We start from the raw sequence: 17,896 nt of genomic DNA on the forward strand, positions 1-17,896 counted from the left end.
CTATTACCGACCCTGGTGGGACCCCGCATATGCACGCTGAACTGTTAAATGGTAAAGCTTTTGCGGACAGCTTCATGTCACAATGTCAGTTTGTGTTCGTTACGATACGTGTTTCTGGTGTAGTACCACTCCCACGAGATGCTTCGGAATTCAGCCAGCTGCTGCCCAGCACTTGAGTTCCTGTTTGCCAACGAGAATGAGAACGATCGCGAATAGCGGAAATTGTGATACAACATCATGTTACAAAGAGATTGAAGGATGTTACTAAAAAATTCACATAATTTAACCAGTAGCGAAAAGTTAATTTTACAAAATAATCCATCACCGTAGCAAATGCTTAGCTTTATTTCAAAATTGTGAAAGAAATTCAATCCAGATCAATAATTCCCACCGCTTCACTGGGTACATCACTCAAATACAGTTTATTCCAGGTGGGCTTCCGCTAGGGCCAGGATCGGTGATCCGGTCGGTGTATCTGGTACGTCCCCAGCACTGCCTGCGATGTCGAGATGTGAATACTTGATCGGATGGGAAGAGTTCAGTCCGCAGCTGTCTAGTCCAGTGGCGAGCATCAAAAATGCCGCTGGTCCCTGTTCCGAACAATCAAGAGTATGCATATAAATAATCTATTTTGCTTCCGATGTACACAACAACCCGAATGTACCTGATGTCCACGGGGCGTTCTGCTGGATGGAAGATTGTTTGCCTGCAGTACATCCTCACCGTAACATTTGCCTTTATGGAAATTGAAATCTTCACGACGCAGAACGGATATCTCGAACGGATCACCAACAACTTCCCCGGCACGTTGCAGCATCAGTCCGTGGTCAACGGCTCGGGCCGGACCATTGTCCATAACGATGGCACTATTACCGACGGCCAACACTGCATGTCCCGTGAGTGTGGCGATCGTGTATAGATGAGGATCAGGCAGACCTTCACTTAATACGCGTTCTTTCATCTGACAAAGTGCATCCGCCATAGCCATACGACCCTCGGCATCCGTGTTACCGACGCGAACCCGCACACCAGCACGGGAAGTCAACATTTCGTCCGACACGTAACACTCTTCACCGACCGAATTGCGCACCATGCAGAGAACGCCAATCGCATGCACGTCCTCTGGTTTGCGCTGCTCGACTACCTTCATGAAGCCGGCCACAGCGGCAGCTCCGCACTTGTCACGGCTCATACCCGCCATTATGCCGCCCGCCTTGATATCGGCACCGCCGGTATCATACGTCACACCCTTACCGACCAGCACAACCGTTTTGCGTGCCGGTTTCGGTGGCTTGTACTCGAGGAAGATGATTCGGCCACGGTGCCGTTCGACCGTACCTGCCGCACGGTTCACTGCCTGGAACAGTGGATAGTCGCGCTCGAACACGCGCGGATCATCGACGACGGTCACCTTGACCGGGCCCGATTCGAACGCGCGCAGCACATACTCGGCAACACGTGGCGGTGCCATACGCTCCGGATCGCCACCGCCGATATCGCGTGCTACAAACCGGCCAGCTTCCAACGTTTGCACCAAACGCAACAGATCGGCTCCCTGTTGTGCGTTCTCTGCGTAATGCACGCCAATTTTCCGATAACGATGACTTTTAGTCGGCACATCTTCACGTAGTTGCAGTGGAACGTATAGCTCGTGCAGAGCTCCCAGTAGGGCCACGAGCGGTGCATTCGGGAACCGTTTGCTAGAAGCGGGTAGCACCAGCACCGGATACTTGGCACCGGCTTTCAGTGCTCTGCGCAATGAACAACCTGCCGCTTCCGCATAACGGCGCACATCGTCGAAATCGGACAACTCACCGACACAGCTGTACACAACACGGACCAGATCAGTACCGAGCTGACAGCGGAAACAGCTCACTTCCGAGGCGATACCTGCATCAAACTTTTTCTGATCATCGATTTGACGCGCCAATACAGCGGGCAGTGCGACATCATCGATCACGCACAGCGTATCGTAACGATCGGTTTGGTTTAGCGACGCAGTTAAATCATCCACGTAAACTACGCCACAGGGAAGATAGCTATAAACGATTCCAAGTGAAATATTCAATCAATGTATTTTAATTAATTTGCCATGTTGATGCTAGAATTGTCGCATAGGAAACGAAAAAATAATCATGGAATAACAAATGGAGTTAAATTAATGTTGTGCTAAATAAATATTTTGAGAAGAGTCGTTTATATATGAATTGAAAAGTAATTTGAATCATTATTCAACTGCCGAATGATTTATAAAGTTCCAAAGATATGATTTTTAGTAGATTCATGAAGTTCAGAAGATTCATGGATCTCTAAAGATCACCGATCCGTCAAATTTTCATTAAATTGCACGTATCGAAAGTACAATTATATTATAGTACAATTCGTGACGTGTGATTCGTGTAAAAATAGTTAATATACATATATTATCAATATTAAAAAATCCTGAAAACCTAGCTTTTATTTTTATTAATTCTATTATTTATCTCTGAAACTTTTAATGCTACAAAAAACAAAGAATTGTATAATTATTTTACGGACTATAGTAGCTTTGCCTGATATGCTACTTCTAAAGAACTTGAAGCTTTGGCTGTTTATGGAAATTTGTCGAATGCTTACTCTTTGGAAATTCGTGTATAATCGTAATAAAGATTCAGAATCATTAATTCGATTTGAAGACGCAATCATATTCATGAATTAGTGAATCAAGATTTATTTTCGTTGGAGTGAAATATTTATTTTCTTTTTCTATTTCTTTTTTTTCTTCTCTTTTTATTCGTAACTCATTAAATGAAACAATAAAATACACGTAAAGTTACATATTTAATTCGCGTGTCTACTCTGAAGAAGTTTGAATTAGCGAGTGAACAGTTTGATTTGCTTTTTCCTGTAGATTTGTCGATTGCTGTTGATCACGGTCCAACTGTCTGGAACCACCTACACAAACAATCCTTACGACCCATTTCTTGTATGCCTTACCAGCGATCGACAATGGAGACAACAGTTACAGAATCTAGGTCAGCGGCAACGCTGAAGTTCAAGGAGTCCAGCGAAAGAAAAAAGCAACAGCAGCAACAACAACAAAAACAAAGCTTCACGCGAGAAACACGTTAAAAGCCATCAAAAGGGAAGACACAACTAGGGGAGGCAAGCAGAGCAAAATACACAAGAACAAATCGAGCCAACCAGATCTCATTCACCCGCACGCGCGATCACGTACCCCACCCGATCTTGGATCTTGGATCACCGTCTTGTGCATTGCGAAGCACCCGAAGCACCTGAACCGTGTGTGCCGGGGTCGCTACAGATTAACTGAAGATCATGAAGAGCACGAAGGCCCGCGAACAGCCAGTGTGTTGGGGACCGTAGCAATAACGGCAGCGAATACAAAAAAAACACGAAAGAAATCCCCATCCCGGGGCTCGTCGTTTACTCGTCTTTTCCCAAATTCCCCGCGAGCACCAACGATTCGCTTCCGCATCTTATTCTGTTCCCGCGACCGCCCTACCATACACCATTGCCTACCCTCTTCACTTCGCTACCAGCGGACGGTTGGCTATAAAAAACACACACAACACAGATACACTGTGTGCGTCCCTTCTTTTCAACTACACCTTTGCAGTACGCCATGGCAAAAGCTTAACCCGTTTGCTTTTTGTCCGTTCAGAACCCACCGCACCGGACCGCCACACCAACCCGAAACCGAACCGAAACCAAGCGAAGACGGGAGAAACGGAAAACTAGGTTAGGAATATCTTCTTCTGCCCGTCCACACCGTCCAATACACTCCGCAAACTTGGGGCCTTTTTTTCTCCTCTTTTCGTTGCGTTGGGCCCCGGCAGCAACACTAATAAAAATAATAATAAAACCCCATACACCATCATCCGTACCGGGGATGACCCCCACCGGACTCGACACCGTGCAGACACAGATGCACATTTACACGGCTGCAGGATGAAACATTCCTACCCAGAATGGGACAGGGTGGTTTGGAAAGGGAAGCCGTCTTTGGAAGGATGGGAAGCTTAACTGTATATTTGATGATTTTATTTTACTTTACCAGTGTTCCCGAACGCGATCGTGATCGGTTAGGTTGAGTGTTGTCGTACAACACCACTGTTGTGTACTTAAACATAAGTCGCGTGGATCATTTTGCTACACGTTCGAGGATCGTTCAAAAGAGATCCGTTCCAGAAGGAATTCCCACAAAATAAATCAATCGACATGGGATTTTCTTTATTTAGATACTAATTTCATAACAGTGACACTGAAGTCGGTCTGACATTGAAACGAACTTCTCCCAGAAAGAACCATCAATTTCATGTCATGATAGGAGTCAACCATGCCCTAAATGAACCCCATTCCCAATAAAGCTTTTCTGAATTTATTTTGTTTCTTCATTTTTTTATTCGAAAGTTCTGTCCCAACTTCAAGTGCAACTCTTTCAAAAGTGGGTCAACGTCGTACAGTTTTTTTTGTTGTTTCACCACCGTTCGGGAGTTCGTCGCCTTCGGTCGTCACGCAACAATAACGATGCAGCTACAGTTAACTTTGAACGAACAAAAATACAGGTGATCTACCACGTAGTGTGTTGGGGTAGAGTACGGAAAAAATAAAGCATGACAAGAACGTTGTATGATTCGCAACAAGTGCTATGATGTTCCTGAAAGTTGCACTTTTCAAAACATTAATCAAACACAGCACAAAGAGAATGATTCATAACGAAATTGATATGATATTCAGTGGGAGAAAGTAAGTGATATTGAGAACAAAGAAACCAAACCGTACATGAACTATGAAACGATTTGTTAGTTTATGTACGAATTTACGAACGGACAACATTTGTAGCCGCAGGACAAAACTGAGATTTCAAAAGTTGGTTAGCTTCGGTTGAATATTACGCAAAACAGTGTTTGATAGTGATTGCGAACATCACATGATTTACATGATTAATTGCCAGAACATATCATTCACTCGGATGACCCGTAACAATACCTACATCGTTCTCCCTATCTAACGATCAATCATGCTACATGGTAATCGCAATCAATCATCCTCTTACAAAAATCCGTTCATTTCTTGGCCAAAAACGTTACAGGTCGTTGACCGTCGCCAGCGAAACCAGCCAGCCAGAAAACCAGCTGTACAGTGCGTAATCCGCAACGGGAAGGAGGCCCACAGTCTAGCGGGTCTTTTCAACAGTGGTAAGAAAATTGCGCTCCACCAGCTGTGGGGAAAGCCTCTGCTTACCAACAGTCCCCCCTCCACTCAGAGAATGGAGGAGGCTATACGAACATCTAGGATCTTTTCAGCTGCTCCCTGTACGGTTCATACAACCAACGCGGATTGGGCCCAAACGTACGCATCTCACGTACGCAGCGCAAGCGTCTGAAGTTGTCTGCTGTACGTCTAAAACCCGTTAATGATTACACTTCGTCTAACGGCGTTCTTTCACCAAAATTGCAGAACTGAACGCGTCTCGAATGCTTTCGTTGGAAACACAAATCGGGGGTTAATCCGAGGGTTAGATTAAGAATGTGGATTAATTTAAGGGAGCATTAATCGCGTCATTCACTTGCTTCGTTTGGAGGGAGACGCATGGCAACATGCGAATCTTTTTACTATACTATCTTTATAACTAGCTTATCTTACCTTTCGACGCCCATCGTTTAGCCGTCGCTGGCTCGGAGGCGTGTATCGTTCACGAACGATTTCTGCTGAAACTGATCCTGCTTCTACCACCACCGATGTCGCTCTGCTGTACTGTACTGCACGGAAACCGATTCACACTTGAAGCTCCTGCCCAGCTGCGGATCGTTCCGAGCCACTTGAAACAGTAATCTGTGAATGGAAGCCCCGGGAGCGTTCCCGAAGCGACAGGAGATAATGCACACTGTATGAAACTGCCGGATGATTGATAGCGCAGCAACCGAGCTGTAGTGATTGCGCTGGTATCGCTAAGTAAACGATTGTTCTCCAGCATACATGCTTCTTATACTGCAGGGTGTCTCGGTTTGCATGTACAATAATCGAATGTTTATAAAGAACACTATATTCTACTTCCTTGAACCATTATTCCATTTTGCACCTGCGGGTATCATGCATAACGAAACGACACGTCCACGGCTAGCGGAGTATTTCTAGTTGCAGCACACGGCATCGATCGTTACATGCACTAAATTTGACACGAACGAAGATGATTCAATCAACGATAACGACGCTCAAGAATGAATCAATTTACTTTTATTCTACGTATTGATAATGCTTTCATGCAGCACGATCAATAAGCGCTTACTAACTACTGCCTTAGTCATTCGATCGTACGTACTGCGGGGATCATTTGCGCCGCATTTTTTGCATTTAAATTATGCACACCAACAAGTACGTTATGCGCACAAATGGTTAAAATAAATAAAACATAACTAAGTACCTATGCAAAAAATAAACGATCACGAAATGTTTTGTTGATTTCATATCTTTTTTTTTTTGTTTGCTGCGGTAGCATGTAAACCACTCAAGGGTTAACCAATATCGCGTAGTCCGCAGCGTCACAATATGTTTTGAGGTTAAGATGCATTGTGGAAGCGTATCTTTTATTCTAAATTACAAGCAAATTACTATTCCTTTCGATATATCTACATACCTCGTTGGTTTATAAAACGCCGGTAATTGTTTGTATGGGAACTTTCCGGCTTTTCTTATCCAATATCACTTCGCTCACGGCTAGAACAGGTACGGAAACAACTTCGTGCTGAATTGCGTTTTTCTCGAGTGTCAAATAACCAAAACAAACGGCTTGTGGATGATTCATCCAACCGAAGAGGTGCGCGAGGAAGTGCGGCACCGAGTGACAGAAAAACGCTTCAATTCACATCAAGGAATAACGCTTTATTTTACGGATCCGCCGGTACGATACCATCGTCCCATAAGCGAGGAACTTTAGTTTATTTAATCATGTAGCAGGAAAAATACAGCAAGATTAGACACACTTACGCATTGCGGAAAAGAAAATAAAACACTCTGAATTACTTGTTAGTGACCGACGATACCAGATTCTTGATAGACGAAACGATGGATGGCAATTTGCTCGCTTCGATCAGAAGCACTTTACGGAATGGTTGCAGCTCGGCGTCCTTTTTCTGCCATTGACCCGCGAGGGCAGTTGTTGTTTCCTTCTGCACGGAATAGTCGAAGCTTGCGCACGAATCCTTGATGAAGTATTCTTCCTCATCGTTGCTGTACAGTACCTCGGCGGGTTTATCGCCATCGGCCGCTTGTTGATAGTACTTGACGAACATTAGGTAGTAGTCGAACGTGAATGGCATACCCTTCGTGCGTGCTCGTTCCATTTCCGAGAGAAGGTTTTCGCACATCGGCACACAAACTGCAGCCGGAATGTTGATGAAACGTTCGTTTAACAACAGTCCCGTCGTTTTGGAACCACTTTCAAGCGCGTCACGGAACTGCTGTATGACCAGGTCGGTCGCATATTTTTCCGCCTTTTCGAAGATCATTTTCTTCAGCTGACGAACGGAGGCAACCTCCTGCTTGTTGGCTAGATTGATTACCGTTGTTACACCGAACACCACCTGGCAGGGATCACCCATATCAGTGTCTTCGTCTTCCTCATCGTCGTCAGCATCATTGTACGCTTGCTTCAGCACACTGCCGACATAGTTTTGAGCTGAAAAACAAACAAATAACTACCTATCATAACAAACACATCAAACAAACTATGCTGCGTATCTACCAACCCACAACAACTCCAGCCAGTTCGGTCAGATCGATGTGCGCTTTTACAAAGAGCTGTCCCAAAAGCTGCTTAATGCCATCCAAATCTGGATCGATGGGATTACGTCCTTCGAAATCAACTGTAATGCCCTGTTTAGAGGAAATGGAAACAAAAACAGTTGAATTGACTTCGACGCGGAAAACCACGCTTTGGCTGTCCAACTCACTTCATCGCCCTCGTATGCTTCGTCGTTTTCCTCGTCGCTCGAATCATCGCTACCACTTTTCGCTTCCATACGATGTTCCTCATCATCGTCGGCTTCAACTTTTAACTTTTTGCTGGTCATTTTCACAACTTTAGGATGGATAATATGAGCAAATTCACTTTATTTACAATTGTTGCACAAAACGCGTGCGAGCGCTGATTTGCCGGAGAAAAAATGTTGCCGGAAAACAAGGGCGGGTTGAATACTCGAGAGATGTTGAGTTCTTTGGTTGTTTGGTGTTCGGAAAATGGTCAGATTCAACTCGATGTGTTGCATGTTGGTTCTTTTTGAATTGAAAAAAAAATAAAATTATTTTATTTGCACTTGTAATAAAAAAGAATTTTATATATTCTATATTTTTCAACAAATAAATTAGATTCATATTTGAACATATGATCTATCATTCCTACCCCTTTTGACAAAATCTCGTGTGACAGCAAGATACCCTATGAAGAAGTGAAGAAGAAACTGTGGTTTAGCTTCGAAACACCGACTGGGCCTTTGCAGTATCGCTGAATTTCTTCTCGATAAAGTTGTGAAAAGAGTTATAGAGTGGAAAAATGGCCTCTATTAGTCTGTTAAATCCTAAGGCCGAGTTTGCCCGTGCTGCTCAAGCTTTGGCTATTAACATTACGGCTGCCAAAGGTATCCAGGATGTAATGAAGACAAATCTCGGCCCGAAGGGAACAATGAAAATGTGAGTAGGATGTGAACAACTGTTTTTAAAAAATCGCTGTAAGGTTACAATTTAGCTACAAAAGTGTATAGCTTGCTTGTATTTTGCTGCTATTTGGAAGAAAAATAAACTTTTTCAGTCAGGTCCAGCGATAGAAACCCTATGATCGATAGTTTTTATGTGACTCACCTGACCATCTCTAACCTCACTTTTACACTAGGCTGGTTTCGGGTGCCGGTGACATCAAAATAACCAAGGATGGTAATGTGCTGCTGCACGAGATGCAGATCAAGCATCCTACCGCTTCGTTGATTGCCCGTGCCAGCACGGCCCAGGACGATGTGACCGGAGATGGAACTACCTCGATCGTGTTGATCATTGGCGAGCTGCTGAAACAGGCCGACCTATACATCGGGGATGGGCTACATCCGCGCATTGTTGCGGAAGGTTTTGATCAGGCCCGCCTGCAGGCTTTGGAGATACTGGACCAGATTGCACACCCGATCGAGATCAACCGTGAAAATCTGCTCAATATTGCACGCACCTCACTGCGTACTAAGGTGCACCCGGATCTGGCCGACCTGTTGACAGATGTTTGCGTTGATGCGGTGCTAGCGATTCGTAGCGATGGCAAACCGGTCGATTTGCACATGGTGGAGTTGATGGAGATGCAGCACAAATCGGCTACCGATACGCAGCTGGTCAAGGGCATCGTTATGGATCATGGCGCACGTCACCCGGATATGCCCAAGCGCGTCACAAACGCGTACATTCTGACCTGCAACGTATCGATGGAGTACGAAAAATCGGAGGTGAATTCGGGCTTCTTCTACAAGACTGCCGAGGAGCGTGAAAAGTTCGTACTGGCCGAGCGTGAGTTCATTGAGGACCGCGTCAAGAAGGTGATTGAGCTGAAGCGCAAGGTGTGCGAAGGTACGGACAAATCGTTCGTCGTCATCAACCAGAAGGGTATCGATCCAATGTCGTTGGATATGCTGGCCAAGGAAGGGATTGTGGCGTTGCGTCGTGCTAAGCGCCGTAATATGGAGCGTCTGGCGTTGGCTTGTGGCGGTATGGCAATGAATTCGTTCGACAACATGGACGAATCGTGTCTCGGTTATGCGGGACTCGTGTATGAGCATGTGCTTGGCGAGAACAAGTATACCTTCGTGGAAGACTGCAAGAATCCACTGTCCGTTACGATTCTGATGAAGGGCCCGAACAAACACACGCTGGCACAGATCAAGGATGCCATTCGCGATGGATTGCGCTCGATCAACAACGCGATCGAGGATAAGAAGTTGGTCCCGGGGGCCGGTGCATTCGAGGTGCGTGTGCACAACAAATTGCGCGAGTACGCCAAAACTGTGAAGGGCAAGACGCGGCTTGCAATTCACGCGTATGCCGATGCTATGCTTGTGGTGCCGAAAATTCTGGCTGTTAACAGTGGATATGATGCACAGGACACGATTGTTCGACTGCAGGAAGAAGGACTGCTGAACGAAGATCCGATAGGGCTGGATCTTTCCACCGGTGAACCGATGAAACCGGTCGACCTGGGCGTTTTCGATAACTATATCGTGAAGAAGCAAATTCTCAACTCCTCCACCATTATCGCCGTGAATATATTGCTGGTGGACGAGATCATGCGTGCCGGCATGAGTAGCCTTAAGGGTTAAGACACGCTTCACGTTACTGTCGCAGAATCGCAAACGAGTCTGCAGTGTTGCGGGGTGTCTTGCGTATTTATCGTATTGCTTCCTTTAAGCCTTCGCGCTACTATGTGTCTTTAACGTTTCATTTACCTATTCATCCAACACTCAACCCTCTTCGTGGACGCGAATAAGTTCTGTTGATCTCTCTCGGGTCGAAACGAGTAGTCCACGTCCTAAAACAAGCGCATCAACGATGCTTTGTATTCACAGCACAATAATAAATGCACCAGCTTAATTGTTTCTACTATTCGTCAATGATTTCCAGAGTTTTCTTTCAACGTTTCCGCTAAATAATCGCAATCCATGTAATACAGAGAAAGGCTATTTATTGGTAGACACAAGGGAGGGTTGTAAGTCACATTGATGAAATGGTTTCGATCTACTCTAAACAATTTGACGTGATTACTTGATATATATGGGTAGTTTGTTCACGCAACTACTTTTTCTCTCGGATGATAGTATATGGACAACACGTAGCTAGGTGTTTGTTTAAATACTACTAGGTAAGCAAACAACATGACCTACGGGATGGTGGGCATGTGCGGGAAAACTGTGATTAATTATACTTCTTTGAAGCTACAAAGTTGTACCACACACTGAAGGAAGGTATGTAGATATATCGTTCTTGAATAGCAAAATATCAATTGTTCGATCTGAATTTTACCGGTATTTAGATATCTGTGGATGCGTCAGTGGAATGTGCATGACTATGTTCCGTTTCCCTTTCCTTTCTTAGTTCGCAAACTCATTCGACTCATTCTCACTTCTTTTTTTAATCTCCTTCGCAGTGCGATGGAGCTGCAGGTTCAGGTGCGCACTGTTTGTCCCTTTTTTGTGTTTCGTTCGCGAAAAAGGTACACATTTCAGCTACATTAGTTAACAACACTTAAATACACGCTTTTTTCTTTTGTTTAAAACACATTAATAGATTGTTTCCATCTGTTGTTGTCCTTTGGCATAAATGGTTTTGTCGGATAGCTTAGAAGCTGCCGGTCTCGGTCGTCTGAATGTCAGCCGCGGCTAGAGACCGGATGGGCGGGGAAGAAACCCTTCCCGACCCATCTTTAAGAGCATCATTTTTTAACAGGAAAATCCCTGTGGCCGGGAAAAAGGGAAAACATTTCCATCTTTACGTCGATTTGGCCGTATGGGACGGTCATGTACCGCGATTTACTGCGGCTTTTTGTTTGCTTCACGTTCCCGCTGGGCAGCACGCTCAGCAACGTCAATCACGCCAATGTTGCAACTTGCCACAAATCCGTGGATCACCGAAATGCCTGTCTTGACGATGGCCACCGGGAACGAAACAATGGCAAGCAGTTTAAACGTAGAGAAGCCCAGCAGCAGCGGACCAGGTGTAAAGTGTAACAGATAAAGTGCTGCATAGAACAGCTCGTTGAACAGACACATGAAGCCAAGCACTGTACGGTTGGTGTAGTAGACACGCATAATCGGATTACCGGACATGTCGATAAACTTGTGCGACGTCTTGCCCTGAAGGACCGTGCTGTGGAAGGTAGATCGTTATCATTAGTCACACCACTGTTGCAGATATGCTGTGTTATATCGTTGCTTTCGCTTACGTATGCAAATAGAACCAGTGGCATGCTACATCAATTGCCATCGATAGTTGGAACCAGAACATGTACTTCGGATAGAAGTAGCTGAGCGTCACCAGTAGGCCGCATGTACCGCACCGATCGGTAAGCTGGTCCAGCATTGCACCGAATTTGGTGGCTAAAAATCATAGATAAAGAGCACCTCATTACTATCTGCGTTATCGAACAGCACTGCTATATCAAATATCCCCAATAGAGATAATTCGTTCGCTTGATTCGCTCGTTATGCAACATCAGTTAATCCACACGCAAACGCGCTGGGACACGGAAATGGATGTGGCGGCAAGGCAAATGTTTCATCGATTTTGTTCAGCGTATTATGCGTTGCGCGGTCCGAATACTTACATTGGTTGAAATGCCGTGCCGCATGGCCATCTAGTGCATCGAGCAGTACGCTGATGATGTAGCACCAGCTGGCAATCACATAGTCGGTGGGCATATAGTAGAAGGAAACAATTGCCAACACGATCCGTGCATAACCTGTGCCAACAAATAAACAAATAGCATAATGGTGACGCAAAGCTGGGTAACAAAAGATTCCATGCTGGCGCTCTCTTACCGATGATGTTGGGTACGAAGAGATAAATGTTTTCCTGTTCTTGCTTTACCTCCATCGTGGATAGTACTGGTGGATATTATTCACTCGTGCCCTATGCCCAAGGGAAATGCACAAAACTGGCGTTTTTCTACGAGAACAATCGTACGCGTACGCAAGGAAAACTGCGCGATAGAATTTTACCCCCGCTTCCGTGCAGTTGCGAGCAAAAGTGATTCGATTTTTGCACTGTTTATGTTTAGACTTTTCCTTGACAGCTGTGAGTGATGATTGTCATTTGTGCGTCATTTGTGGACGTAAAATTCATGCGGTAATCCCATAGTTAGTGATGACATTAGCGTTTTCTATAGTTCGGTGGTGAATTGAAAAGTTTTTTCTGAAAGTGAAGAAAATGGTATTTTTTTAAAATAAATTTTGAGTTTGAGTGAAGAAGAGAAATTGATTCAATGTGTTTTCACTAACTCTCAAGGTGCAACTAGATGAGCGCTGCGACATGTCGCAATTGCGACTTAACTGTTAATCGATTGTCAAATCGAAAATTTGAACTGTCAAAAAAGTCGCAAGTGGTTTTGTCGCGCTGTTTTGCTCGAGTGGAGCAAAACAGCGCGACTTTTCATTTGCGACAATTTTGTTAACATTTTGAGTGTTACCGCTTTTTTAAGAGGACGCTATCTTCCAATTGTTCTTGCAGAAAGGTGCTGGTAAGTGTATTTTGCAGAAATAAACCGTGTTTTATGAAATATTCTACAATATAATTCCTGCGAAATTTAACGTGAAATTACACGACAATTTCCAAATTTGACAGTTTCGACAATTGGAATTTGCGACAAATCGCAATTGCGACATGTCGCAGCGCTCATCTAGTTGCACCTTCAGTTAAAAACTCGATGTGGCAATTCCTGATTAGTTAATAAACTCACCAATTTATTTTACTCGATTGTTTGCGCCTGTTAGTTAGGCAATACGCACAACTTATCAGGAAAATCAATTGCATATACCACAGGATAAATTTTAAATGTTTATTTTTTTGTTCTTGCAGAGCGACCAGGATGTGTTGTTTGAATTTGAAATGTTCATAGGTAGTAAATTTTGTAATTAGCAATAAATCACTCTCACAAACGAACCTTGAACCAGCGCACAAGCTTCAATAAAGCATTTGAGTAAAGTTGGTAAGAAGAGCGTTGTTGGTGACTCACCCGTTGGTGCATATGCTTAAACATGCATATGGTTTTAATTATTTTTTTTAGTAAGTTTTGTTATAATCAACTTTGCTTTAATTCAATTACTTGCTCATAATTTAATATATTTACTAAATTATCAATCACTGCCATTGTTTCTTAAAGTCGAAATCCATTGTCAGCTAATCGAGTGCATATCCATCGTTAACATGTGGCAGGTCACAGACATAAAATATACGTGGTAGTCCGGTGTCATACCCATGGCATGACCATCCCACCTGCAGCCAGCAAGTTACAACCGTTGCACAATAGTGACGCCATTGTACACTTTTTAGAACTTGCCATTATTATTGTTCCTGCATAGTTCTTTCTCACTTGAGTTTAAACCTGTTTTAAAGCTCATCAGCTTTGGATAGAGTTGATGTCTCAGATGTGTATGTGAATATTGGAACTCAAATTCGATCGTCGTAGCAGGTATTTTGAGAGGAGACATTTCCTCAGAATTAGTAGCTAAATTATCAGTGTTGTGAAAGTTGAGCCGTACCAGGTATAATAGATTTGCGATTGTAAGATTGTAAGAGATATTCAACTGAACACTAAACTTAGTTGGTATCTTACTTAGCCTGATTCCAAAGAGCTTGAAAGCGTAAAAGAGAAAAATCTGATTAGATTTCAAGCGTGATTAATTTTTAACAGCTTTAACCTACCTTCATACCTACCTAGTATATTTTATAAGACATCATCCGATTTCGAAGGTGGTGATTTTTTTAGGTAAAACTTGGTCTGGAGAGGTTTTATGGCGAGAGAGATGGTGTAGATGGTAACGGTACCATTCTTATACGATGGGATCGATTATCAATTTCTATCCGGACCGTACCGCCTTACGTAGAACTAAATACTGCTCTACGGATGAAACAGGCCAAGGAATGCCAGAAAAAGTTCATCAAAGCCATCATTTCATTTTAGTTTGGACCTAGGACGCCTTCTCAGTCCGTGTGGATGACCCAAAAAAACTATACGCGCTGGGTCGTCCAGTATAATTCGGGTAAAATGACTAAACCACCGGAGCCTGGTGAATCTGTTAGTCTTTTCAATGGGGTAAGATACAAAGTTTCTTGAAATTCTCATCGGATCATCTCCTATTTCGTCAAAACCTCCAACGAACCTGGTGAATCTGTTAGGCTTTTCAATGGGGTAAGATACAAAGTTTCTTTAAAATTCTCAACGGATCATCTCTTATTTCGTCAAAACCTCCAACGAGGCTGTTGTAATGGACAATATTTGTTTACGTATAAGAAAGTTTTGAAATAAAAAAAATTATAAATCATAAGGGAAATTTTTTATGTAATTTTTGTTTTGAAATAAAAAAAATTATAAATCATAAGGGCAATTTTTGGTGCAATATTCCATAAGTTTACAATCCGTGTTATATGCCGTCTGATTGTATTGAAGTCTATAAACCCCAATCGATTTCGACGATTAATGTAGCGTATCCTAATGGGCTCACCCGTTAAATGACATTCTTTGCTAGGCTGATTCATTGATATTTCGTATAAAAGTTTAAAGATTGTTTCAAAAGCTGTAACAAGTTGCATTAAATCCTTACAAAAGGCCAAATGAAAGGAAAATCTATCAAAAACCAAGGAAGCCTTTCTGATGCGCATTCAAATGTATTTCTTCTGCATCACAAAACATATGTATTTTAATAACTTACATCTTCTAAGAATATATACGGACTTTAATGTGATGGTTCCAGCTTCCACTCATCCCTTTGCCGGTTGGTTGAACCATTAAACTTTCAATTAGTGTATTAAACCCAACACGCGTCGACGATACGGTTGGATGACCATCGCGAGCAGCAAGGCGTGTGTAGCCATTCGTAACCGAGGAGCAGCAGCAGCAGCATTGATTAATGGTCCGGGAAACGGGAACGGTTCATCGGGATCCCGTTTCGCGAAGACTTCGATTGCAAACCGAAAGCGACGTGCTGATGCTGAATGGTTGTGCACTTTTTGCCCATGTAAACCAAACCCCCTTTCCGTGCCAGCATTGCGGAACGGTGGTAACGCTCATCGGTATTGGAATCATGTAGAATCAATTAACAAAATCAATGCATGAATCGATTCGTTCGTGGTTCGATGGATTCATGAACGCTTGTTTACATTTCATTAAACCGCAGCAAGTACCTCCGTCTCTTCGTTTAGGTCCTTTTCCCTGATGCTTGCAAGCTTTGCAAATGGAGATATTTGTTCGTTGAGAAAAAAAGTTGTCAGAATTCCAACATTTGCTACGAAATGATCGAGAAAAACGGGATCCACCAACATAAACGTTCCCCCGAGAGTGGAATAAGATCCGGAAATAGAAGATAAAACTGAAACACTCCATCGGTTGGTGCGTTGCGTTGTGAAAGCTTTCGGAGCTTTCCCCCCCCCCCCAAATTTCCCATCACCATTCGCCAAAAGTGCGAATACGTAATAATCCTATATTATTTATCACTTTTACCATCCCACCATCGTCTGCTTCTTCTCTATTCGAGGGGGAAAAAAACTTTTGCATTTTGCTTCACCCACTTGTAATAGATACACATTTGATTTCTATTTTCACAACTTTCCCAACAACATTCCCTAGCGATGACCCGGCCTAGACATTTGGGCGTTTGAAGGAAAAGCAAATCTTCCACCGACGTGTGTGAAAGATTGGTTGAAATAGATAGCTATAAAAAGTACGATTTATCGATGTGGGAGCCTTGAACGTTCTCGTTTCGGAATTTGGGATCAGACGGTATCCGAAACGCGGGCGGGACATTCGAAGATTGTTTGGTAGCCGGCACATATGTATCAAATAAAAATATCACAACTTTCACTCCCTCCCTGGGGAAGAAGGATGGATGGAGCGAATGAAGTACACATCATCCATCGAGTCCGGCTCACGCACGGTTCAAGGAACGAATTGTTTTTTTGTTTTGCATAAATCGTTGAAATGAACCAACGAACCATAACACAGACATACGTAGATATCCTGAAGTGGGTAGTATGGCAAGGAAAAAAAAAGGGAAACGAAAGTAACACCAAGCGTTGGGATATAACATCAGATCAGATGGACGACGAATGCTAGGGGGCAGGGAACACGCGAGGAAACATGGTCCTGGCACGTGGTGAAGGGGAATTCATCGTTGAGTTTTCCTGACCTGGCGCAACGATTTCCGGTTAGCTGAGCGCCACTGCAAGAGAGATACTTCAAGCAAAACGCAGCACGAGTAGGTACGTACCGTTGGCAGCCAAAAGGACATCGTGTCAGGGGAAGCTCTGTATACGGAGTGCGTCGACGCCATTGCTTCATTTTGGGTGAGTGAACCGAACAGAAAAGTTGGGGAAGTTTGATCGTTTTCGTCGATTCTTTTTTTGAATACAGGCGAACCGCAAGGCAAGGAACCGTACTCGGACAATTTGTGTCGCAGCGGCAGGTCCACCTTTGGGTTCGTGCTGGGTGATGATGAATATATGTATATAAACCTTGGTTTACATTTTTTTTTTACTTCTAAAGAGGGACAGATTAGCACGACAAACACGTTGCACCTGAATGGCATACTGAGCAGGGTGGCACAACTATCAGTCCCCCAGCATTCAAGGTTACGTGGGAAGGGTTGGGATGAGAGGAAGTGTGGAAGTGGTGCATATTATCCTCATTGGTTTGGGGCCTAGCGTACTGGGATGATTGTCACCGCGTGTAGACTGGGACGGATTTTGTCAGCTTTGCGTGACCTGGTGCTGGTAAAGTCCGATTGTTGGAAATACAATAACCTAAAAAGCAACAGCAATCTAGTCACGAAAAAAGGGGTACTACCTGCCAAGCTGTACGTACTGCTCATACTCTGCTATATTACATCGATAAACTGGCGAGTGGAGTGACGCGTACCGTACGTACGGTAACCCCGGTTCCCCGGTTAGGGTTGGAAGAGCATTTTAAAATCCGCAATGCAGCAACAATGGTGGTTCTGTCCCGGGGTTTTAGGTCTGGATCTCGCCGTTTGTTGTCCTGGTGACTGGTGTACTAGAAAGAGGAGGGGGTTTTGGGTACGGATGCTACGGGCCGAGCCGCAAGATGTCGGTCAGGCGAGAAATCTAGCCCTCATTTACATCGAACCGGATGATCAATCTA

At 43.9% G+C, this 17,896-nt stretch overlaps 4 protein-coding genes across 4 annotated transcripts; 1 reads left to right on the top strand and 3 right to left on the bottom strand.

Moving 5' to 3' along the window:
* Positions 1-300: 300 nt before the first annotated feature.
* On the bottom strand, positions 301-6,774 carry LOC125764219 (putative aminopeptidase W07G4.4). The gene is made up of 4 exons (XM_049428209.1): positions 6,641-6,774; positions 5,650-5,838; positions 665-2,039; positions 301-590 (listed from the first exon to the last, which is right to left on the bottom strand). The coding sequence occupies exons 2-4, from the start codon at positions 5,661-5,663 to the stop codon at positions 423-425; spliced, it is 1,557 nt and encodes a 518-aa protein (XP_049284166.1). The 5' UTR covers positions 5,664-5,838; positions 6,641-6,774; the 3' UTR covers positions 301-422.
* Positions 6,775-6,891: 117 nt separating this feature from the next.
* Positions 6,892-8,183, bottom strand: LOC125764220 (protein BCCIP homolog). Its single transcript, XM_049428210.1, has 3 exons — positions 7,956-8,183; positions 7,752-7,878; positions 6,892-7,681 (listed from the first exon to the last, which is right to left on the bottom strand). The coding sequence occupies exons 1-3, from the start codon at positions 8,073-8,075 to the stop codon at positions 7,023-7,025; spliced, it is 906 nt and encodes a 301-aa protein (XP_049284167.1). The 5' UTR covers positions 8,076-8,183; the 3' UTR covers positions 6,892-7,022.
* Positions 8,184-8,453: 270 nt separating this feature from the next.
* Positions 8,454-10,632, top strand: LOC125764218 (T-complex protein 1 subunit zeta). The gene is made up of 2 exons (XM_049428208.1): positions 8,454-8,691; positions 8,891-10,632. The coding sequence occupies exons 1-2, from the start codon at positions 8,555-8,557 to the stop codon at positions 10,347-10,349; spliced, it is 1,596 nt and encodes a 531-aa protein (XP_049284165.1). The 5' UTR covers positions 8,454-8,554; the 3' UTR covers positions 10,350-10,632.
* Positions 10,633-10,694: 62 nt separating this feature from the next.
* On the bottom strand, positions 10,695-12,848 carry LOC125764221 (CDP-diacylglycerol--inositol 3-phosphatidyltransferase). The gene is made up of 4 exons (XM_049428211.1): positions 12,564-12,848; positions 12,350-12,484; positions 11,969-12,122; positions 10,695-11,892 (listed from the first exon to the last, which is right to left on the bottom strand). The coding sequence occupies exons 1-4, from the start codon at positions 12,616-12,618 to the stop codon at positions 11,556-11,558; spliced, it is 681 nt and encodes a 226-aa protein (XP_049284168.1). The 5' UTR covers positions 12,619-12,848; the 3' UTR covers positions 10,695-11,555.
* Between the last annotated feature and the right edge of the window lie 5,048 nt (positions 12,849-17,896).

The sequence above is a fragment of the Anopheles funestus genome, chromosome 2RL (genome assembly GCF_943734845.2).
Source record: "Anopheles funestus chromosome 2RL, idAnoFuneDA-416_04, whole genome shotgun sequence".
NCBI lineage: Eukaryota > Metazoa > Arthropoda > Insecta > Diptera > Culicidae > Anopheles > Anopheles funestus.